Source organism: Cetorhinus maximus, chromosome 14, assembly GCF_964194155.1.
Source record: "Cetorhinus maximus chromosome 14, sCetMax3.hap1.1, whole genome shotgun sequence".
In the NCBI taxonomy this organism is placed as follows: Eukaryota; Metazoa; Chordata; class Chondrichthyes; order Lamniformes; family Cetorhinidae; genus Cetorhinus; species Cetorhinus maximus.
Genome location: NC_135892.1, coordinates 110228448 through 110237717, shown reverse-complemented (window position 1 = coordinate 110237717; position 9270 = coordinate 110228448). Strand labels below are relative to the sequence as shown.

The 9270-nt window shown below is 44.1% G+C and overlaps 1 protein-coding gene across 1 annotated transcript in view; it reads right to left on the bottom strand.

Moving 5' to 3' along the window:
* adgrg6 (adhesion G protein-coupled receptor G6) overlaps positions 1-9270 on the bottom strand; it is a 121455-nt gene that overhangs the window by 54507 nt on the left and 57678 nt on the right. Inside the window, exons 11-13 of the mRNA XM_078557478.1 lie at positions 8256-8330; positions 1967-2026; positions 638-694 (exon numbers count right to left, since the gene is read on the bottom strand). Of these exons, the coding sequence (XP_078413604.1) occupies positions 638-694; positions 1967-2026; positions 8256-8330 (192 nt within the window). The remainder of the gene's footprint in view (positions 1-637; positions 695-1966; positions 2027-8255; positions 8331-9270) is intronic.

Genomic DNA, 9270 nt, shown 5'->3' with positions numbered 1-9270 from the left:
TATCAGGGCACAAAGGCACAAATCAGGGCACAAATTCAACAGCCATTGCTTAAATATCCCTTCTGAAGACGCTCGGAAATATCTCAAATGAGAAGCTGGCATTGGAGCTGACGGCCTCCGTAGCCACGTCAAGTAAGACTACCGCTGCTACTGTGACACCAGCTGACCACCACCAGAACGACCACTACCGCACCCATGCTGCTACCACCATCACCATGCCACTGTCACCCCTTAGCACCACCGCTAGCGCCAAATGCAGTCCTGTAGTATTTCTACAGCGTTAGATTATATTTTACAGGGAACACACAACCTGTTTTAAAGGGGTGACAATTTGTGGAAACGGTTCAGAAAATGATCATTTTTTTAAAAATTCTTTTGGCTCACGATTGCGCAAAGAGCCAAGATGTGGGACAATGAGATTTTTTTTTTATTCGTTCATTTTAAGTCGCTGCATTACAAAAGAGTTGCCAAACGTTTTTTCGTGAGAACGTTGCCCCTTTAAAATGTGAGTTTGTGTTCCTTTAAAACGAAATCGTTAACTCCCTCCAGCCCCGGTAGCATCATTCCCACAGCTCCATTAGCACTCCAGCCTCTCACACCGTCACCATCGAAGGGCTTTACGATGCTTCCTCCCTACCTTCACTGTTTGAGGAATTGCAATTGCTGTTTTGGGGGAGCGTCGTGGTTTGCAGGCCTGAATAATAAAAACACCGGTTACGGCACTCAGTCATCAGGATCCGCTGTCAACATTTTCCTTTGGGTTTCTGGCCACCGGGAGTCTCACAAAAACCTGTCACCAAACAGCGACGGAGCCAAACTATTGAGAAGTCCATCTACATTGAACATTTGCTTGCCCAATAGAGAGTGCACACTCCCTGCCCAGATGGACTCCCGACTACCAACATTCCTTAAAGGCTTAACAGGTTGGCAGCAGGTAAGCCAGTGGAACCCGGAGGTGGGCGTAGGGTTACTGCCGGGGCTTCACCAGGTAAAAGGCCGTAGTTTAGAGGCAATCATCATTGGGATGCATCCTTCTGCTCATAGCTGGGTCTGTGCTACTCATTGGGAAGCTGGTTTCCTGGAAATTAGCAGGAAGAATCCCAGCCCCTCCAATGGTACACCCCCCTCTCCAAGTCCCATTAATAAGTGGGCTGGATGGTCAATCATCAATAGTGCCCTGTAGCACTCTGAGCTGGCTTCAGAGTGCCATTCAGACTGGTAAGTCTGCTCCAGAGGGCAGGATCAATGCCAGTCTTCCATTTTCAGCTATGTCCCCTCAGGAGCTACCTCAACCGCTAAGAGTCTTTGCTTCCTCCCGCTTTCCGTGGAAAAGTTACCAATCGACCCGGAGGCATTGCTATCAGTCGTGGCCTCCATGAGCGTCATCCTTGGCTCAGTTGGTAGCGTGCTTACCTCTGAGGCAGAAGGTTGTGGGTTCAAGTCCCACTCCAGATGCTTCAACACAAAGCCTAGGCAAAGACTCCAGTGTAGCCCTGATGGTGTACTGCACTGTGGGAGGTGTTATCTTTCAGATGAGACATTAGACTGTGTCCCTCAGGTGAGCATAAAAGATCCACTATTTTGAAAAGGATTGGATTAGGTTATCCTTGGTGTTCTAGCTATTATTTGACCCAGCACCACGATAACAGATTACCTGGTCATCAACACAATACTGTTTGTGAGAGCTTGCTGTGTGCAAATTGGTTGGCACATTTTGTGCATTACAATAATCACTACACTATTGAGAACATAAGAAATCGGAACAGGAGTAGACCATTCGGCCCGTCCAGCCGAAGCAATTAATTGAGGCTGTGAAAGGCACGACATAATTGCAAGTCCTTTTACAGGACTGGGATGCTGGAAGAGACTTGCGAAGGAACTATGTGGCCAATCTCTCAATGATGGGATCATACATTTATTCGCATCTACCAATTAGTCATTAAAATTTTAAAATCCAGTGTCTTACTCAACTCTGTGGGTTCTCTGGCTCCTTGCGTTGTGACTTCCGTGAATGGAAGATGTGTGCCTTTGTGATGTAAGCAAATGCAAGATATTGATCACATGGCTTAAAAAAAAACTGCACACTTAGCACTAATTCTAGGGCCTCTGCGGAGCAAAGGACTGTCATCGTGTATCCATGTGGCCATGATTGCAGTGCATGGCTCCCTTGTGAAGATGATATTTATTCAATAACATTAAATATTTTCAATCTCTGCAATGTGGTTACGAATTATTTTCTGATGTGCACTGCCAATGGTTAGCTGTTGCCAGCTCGTGAGACAGTCCAATTTTGACCTTTGACCCATGATCTTGCACATTGTGGGAACAGGTGGCAAGGAAGCATGACATGGTTCACATAAAGCAAGCGATGAGCAAAAACGCATGGACTACCCCGGCGGACAATAACAAAAAAAAAACAGAACCACCTGCTCAAAATCTAGATGGTTCTTTTCTTTAAAGAGTCTGAAATGCAAGGGAGACCTCTTAATGTGTTAAGCAGTCTCCAGATGCAATGACCCAAAAAGTCCTCACGTTCAGCATTTCTGTTTGTCTGTGATACAAGTCTGCTTTCTGTCCCTGTAGGGGACATGCCACGCTTATTTAATTCCAGAGAGCTTAGGTGGAAAGTGACAGGGTCACGAATAGCGAATTCCCTGAAGCAGATACTCCTGGAGTTTTTAAAACCAGATAAAACCCTGCAGATTAGCAGCATTGCTTGTCCAGCTGGGACCCTCCCTACTCACTGGGTCATTGGCTAGTGGAGAACTGGAGCCAAGAGGAAAGAATCCTTCCTTTCATTCTGCCGGGGAGTACTCAACAAATACAATCATTCACACCAGCAGTATTGCAGTAAAGAGATGTCTTTCAGTCCTGAAAAAGCCTGTCAGAATCATCCAATTGTAGAAACGTACAGCACAGAAAGAGGCTCTTCAACTCATCGTGCCTATGGTGGCTCTTTGAAAGAGAAGTTGTGCTCAGTTCCACTTCCCCAGTCTTTGACCGTAAACCTGTAAGTTCCTCGCCCGCCAGCACCTGACCAACTCATCCAACAGATCAGCCGTGATCTTACTGAATGGCAGAGCAGGATTGATGGGCCGAATGGCCCACTCCTGCTCCTATTTCTTATGATCTTACATGTACTTATGGTGGTCAGTTTAGTTTTGGCACAGAGACGGCTGAGGTTAAAGAGTTTTCCATCTAGGGCAGTTGATCTCCAATGAGGTGAATAGCTGCTGTCAGGTAGGTTGCAAAGAATATGGGGGCTATCACACAGCCATGCTTGACCCTGGTCCAGACTTGAAAGGGTCTGTTTCAGATCTGTCACTCAGTACAGTTACAGTCTTGTCAGCACGAAGCAATCGCAGGATTGTGATGAAGTTTCTTGGACATCCAAATCAACGAAAAATAAAGTTTTGCCACAGGATGCCATGACCTGGACTGCACTGCCCGAAAGGGTTTTGGAAGCAGATTGAATAATAAACTTTCCAAAAGGAATTTGACAAATACTTGAATGAGAAAAAATTGCAGGACATGGGGAAAGATCAAGGGAGTGCAACTACTTAACCACTTTTTCAAAGAACTAGCACAGGCATGATGGACCAAATGGCCTCCTTCAGTGCCATATCATTCTATTATTGTTTAACTCCTTTTAAAATTGTTTATGGAATCCACTGCCACCAACATTACAGGTCGCGCATTCCAGGTCCCAATAACTCGGAGTGACAAAATTTCTCCTCATCTCCCTTCCAGATTTTTAGATTTCTAGATTTCTCATCTCCCTTCTAGATTTTTTGCCAATGATTTCAAATTTATGGCCTCTGGTTACTGACCCTCTCACCAGCAGAACTAATTTTTCTCTCTCTACTCTATCCACTCTTGCAATCTCATCATCTGGAAAACCTCAATTAGGTCATCTCTTAATCTTTTATGTTCCAAGAAGAACAGTCTTGATTTTTCCAACCTCTCCTCATAACTCAAATCCCTCATCCCTGGTGACATCCTGCTAAACCTCCCCTCTTCTCTTTCCAGGGTTTTGGCATCTTTCCTGAAATGCAGTGACCAGAACTGTCTACAGTTTTCCAGCTGAGGTCTAACTAGTGCTACATAAAATTCGAGCATGATCTCTTTGCTTTTATAGTATTAGTCTCCATTTATCTCCTTCTTCCAGTTCCTCTCATTTTACTTGGGGTCTCCACAATGCTGACTGATCAACCTTCTCCATCTCTTATCAGTTACTCATTCCTCTACTAATCCCATTGCATTAACCACCACATCTTTCCACCTGGTCTTAATCCTTCCTTTTCTCCTTCTTCCTGGCAGTTTAATCTCCATCACTCGTCTCACCCCATTTCCTCTCTCTCACTCTCCCTCCGCAACAGATGACCAGACCATTTCAACTTCTTCTTGGCTCCTTTCTTCCATGCTCCCAAATTCTTCATTGACCCCCTGATGTACCGGTTCCTGATCTTGTCCTTTCTCGTTACTCTACACATCTGTCTCGGCATATTTCCCCACTTACAAAGTAACCCATGTGACTTTTTTTAACCATCTTATCAACTTGCCCTGACACCTTTAAGGATATACATATTTGTAAACCAAGATATTACTGCTCTTCTACATGTCTCAAACTTGCATCAATAGTGTTAACCCATCTCCAATATTTTTGTCATTAATAAATTAAAGTATTCTAAGAAAAATGAGAATAATGTAACATTATTTAAAGACCCCTGTGCTTTTCATCCTGGAGCTTGCGTGGAGCAGTGTTCTGGGGTTTAACCTCTTAGGGGGAGGTAGTGGGATTGCCACTGAACTAGCATTCCAGAGACCCAGGGTAATGCTCTTGGAGTCTGGGATCAAATCCCACCATGGCAGATGGGGAAATTAAATAAACATCTGGAATCAAAGGTCTGATGATGACCATGAAACCATTGTCATAAGAAACCCATCTGGTTCACTAATTCCCCTTTAGGGAAGAAAATCTGCAGGCCTACATGTGACTCCAGACCCACAGCAATGTGGTTGACTTTTAAATGCCCCCTGCACAAGGGCAAATGGGGATGGGCAATAAATGCTGGCCTAGCTGGTGATGCCCACATCCCATGAATGAGTTTGTTTTTCAATTCCAGTGAGAGTTCTGGAGGGTTGGCAATCCCATCATGCATCACAGTGCCTCAGGAACGGCTGCCTTCACCTTGAAAGGGCAAATCAACATGGGCAATAAATGTTGGCCTTGGCCAAGGACACCTGTATCCTGGGAATGAATTTTTATTACAGAAACATTACAATAAATTAATTAATTTAAAATAAATGGTAGTTGGGGATCTGGAATGGGAGAAATCTAGAACCAGGGGGCATTCTTTCAGAATAATGGGGTCATGCATTTAAGATGGAGACGAGCAGGGATTTCTTCACTCAGAGGCTCATGAAACTCTGGATTTCTCTAACCCAGAGAACAGTGGAGGCTGAGTCACTGATCATGTTCAAGGCTGAGATGGACAGATTTTTGAACTACAGAGAATTTAAGGACCCTGGATAACAGACAGGAAAGTGGAATTGAGGGCAAGATCAGATCAGCCAACGACCCAATGGAATGGCACAGCAGGCTTGAGGGGCCATTTTATTTTATTCTTTCACACGAAGTGGGCATTGTGGTGAGGCCAATATTTGTTGCCCATCCTTAATTGCCCTTGAGAAGGTGGTGGTGGTGAGTCATTTACTTAAACCGCTGCAGACAATGTGCTGTAGGTACACCCACAGTGCTGTTAGGGAGGGAGTTCCCGGATTTTGATACAGCGACAGTGAAGGAATAGCGATATATTTCCAAGTCAGGATGGTGAGTGACTTGGAGGGGAATTTAGGTGGTGGTGTTCCCATCTATCTGCAGCCCTTGTCCTTCTAGGTGGTAGAGTTTGTGGGTTTGGAACGTGTTATCGAAGGAGCCTTGGTGAGTTGCTGCAGTGCATCTTATAGATGGTACAAACTGCTGTGGAGGAGGGAGTGAATGTTGAAGGTCGTGGAAATGGGGCCAATCAAGTGGGCTGCTTTGTCCTGGATGGTGTCCAGCAGCTTGAGTATTGCACTCATCGAGGCAAGTGGAGAGCCTTCCATCACACTCCTGACTTGTAGCTTGTAGTTGGTACAGGCTTTGGGGAGTCAGGAGGTGAGTTACTCACCGTAGAATTCCCAGATTCTGACCTGCTCTTATATGGCCTACTCTTTCTCTTGTTTCTCATGCTCTTATAAAGCATATTCCTAAAGAATTCACCAGTCTTAGATGCCAGCTGGCACATCAGCGAGGTGATTTATCTTCTGATGAAGCGTCAGATCTAAGTTGCTAAGATTTCTTTGTTCCCATATAGATATTGATCCAGCTGTCTAACACTTCCAACAGTTTCTCTTTCATTTTAGAGGGTTTCTTTTATAAACTAATCTTAGATTACGTAGAGAGACAGAACTAATCAATCTTGGCTACCAGAATACCAGAACAAGCAGCAACTTCTGCAAACCTGTGCTCATTTTCCAGTCACTTTCATTAAAGATGTGATTCTATGGGGAAGCTTCTTGTACAAAACAATCTCAAAGGGCTTCACCCAAAAGGGTCAGAGGGTCGATGAGGAGAAGTTCGTTTACGCTGAGAGTTATGACCTGGAATGCATTGCCTGAAAGGGTGGTGGAAGCAGATTCAAAAGGAACTTCTCAACAGAATTGGGTATCACAGAATTACCGTCATCCTCCACAAACACTGTCCTTCCCTCCTCCCCACACAAGCCATTATGAACACTCATAACTCGCTGCTTCTTCTCCTTACAGGAGAAGAGAGCAAACAACATGGTGAGAGGCAGGCACCGAGGGTGGGCAGCGATGAGAGTTGTGGCCCTCCTGTGACTGGCACCTTACCGGCCATTGGGAATATGTGCCCACCTGCTGCACTGGGCAGTGACCTGACAGGAGATGCTGAGCCTCCTGAGGGACTGGTGTTCAGACAGGTCAAGACATCTGATCTTCTACCTGGAGACTCGGCGGTGGGGGACCCGCCTCCTTCCAGTTGAATTTCTGAGTCTATCTCCTCTGCCCTTTTGGGGGAGGTGCTGCTGAGAGCGAGTGCTCCTGCTCGCGCTGTTGGTGCTAATGTGGCCTCTGCTATTGACCCTCATCAGAGAGGTGGAGGTGCATAAGCTGCCCCCATGTCATGGTGAAGGCTGGAAGCAGAGGAATGCAGCTGAAAGGGAGTGAAGTTCCTGACAGGTCAGGCGCCCTCCAAAATGTGCATTGAAAAGCAGCCTCTCACCAGGCCAGGATAAAAGGCTTCCCAACCTATCAGTTTCACTGAAAATAAAGCTCTTCTCACTGTGTACTTGCCTCAGTGGCCCTAGCAAGGTGCTGACAGGTCAGGAAAGAAGGTGCCCAGGCTGGAACCATCAGAATCCAGGATTAAAGGAACTCCAAATTTCCTTTTTAATTGTCTTAGTTGGTTTCCCACCAGAACTAAGGTAGATCCTCGGAATCCACCTGGGAGAAACCCAGTAGAGGGCAGGCTGGCATCAAGACCCAGACCTGATGTCAATTTCTGGCAATTGAACTCTCCTTGACGGGGAAGATTCTCCACTTTGTAATCCTCTCTACACTCAACCATATATGAAATCCATTCCGTCATGATATACTACACCCCACATACTATAATATAAAGTCATAGATTCGATATGGCACAGATGGAAGCCATTAGGCCCATTTAGTCCATGCCAGAGTGAGTTTGTAGGTATGTATGCATGTATCTATTGCAACATGCTATAATTGCATATTGCAAACTGTTATATTTTACACTACACACTTGAAGTACCATACTATACCATTCTGTTCCATAATATACCATACTTTAATGTTTCATGTCATATATCAAACAATATTTCAGAATATACCACCGCATGGTTGGATTTAATATATTCATTCTACCAGAGATTATTCTAATATGGTATATTGCAAATTATTCTTAATTTTCAACACCTGTGTAGGTTTTTTCTCAACATTTTCTGTCACAAATAACGACGTACACATCTATAAGGGGAATTATCTTAAAAACACGTCACATTGTGATTAACCTTCTCCCAACAGAGGAGCTGCAACACCACTACTAGTGGGGGGGTATAATTACATCACGACATCCCTGAATCCATTTTTTCCATTATAATTATGCACATAGTATTTGATAATTGGAAATGTAACAAAATAATAGAATGATTCAAACACACTTTGCTTACCAGAAGTGAAGGGCTCAGGGCTGTTAGTGCCAAGCGTGTTAGTGGTGCTAGTGCTGGAGTGGGCTGATGTGGTAGCTGTTAACAAGACAAGGAAGAAATATGCAGGTAACTGCAGGTTATTTCAGGTAGGGTAAAGGACTCATGTCAGCCTTGGCTCTCAGCGGTGACAGTCTCCCCTCTGACCTTGGAAGGTTGTATGTTCACATCCCACATTGGAGACTTCAGCACATAATCTGAACTGACACTTCAGTGCAGTAGTCAGGGAGTGCTGCATTGTTGGCGGTACCATTCCTTAATATATGACATTAAAATCAGGCAGTGTCTGGCATCTGAAATGAATTTAGAAGATCCTCTGTACACTCAGCCATATATGAAACCCATTCCGTCATGATAGACTACACCCCACATACTATAATATAAAGTCATAGATTCAATATGGCACAAATGGAAGCCATTAGACCCATCAAGTCCATGCCAAAGTGAGCGAGTAAGTTAGTGAGTGAGTATGTATGTATGTATTAGAACATGCTATAATTGCATATTGCAAACTGTTATATATTACACTACACAGGCTATACTATACCATTCTGTTCCATAATATCCCATACTTTACTGTATCATATCATATAGCAAACAATATTTCAGAATATACCACCGCATGGTTGGATTTAATATATTCTTTCTGCCAGAGATTATTCTAACATGGTATTTTGCAAATTGTTCTTAATTTTCAACACCTGTGTAGGCTTTTTCTCAACATTTTCTGACACAAATAACGACGTACACATCTGTAAGGAGAATTATCTTAAAAACACGTCACATTGCGATTAACCTTCTCCCAACAGAGGAACTGCAACACCACTACTGGTGGGGGGGGTATAATTACATCACAACATCCCTGAATCAGTTTTTTCCATTATAATTATGCACATAGTAATTGTTAATTGGAAATGTAACAAAATAAGAATAGAATGATTCAAACACACTTTGCTTACCAGAAGTGAAGGGCTCAGGG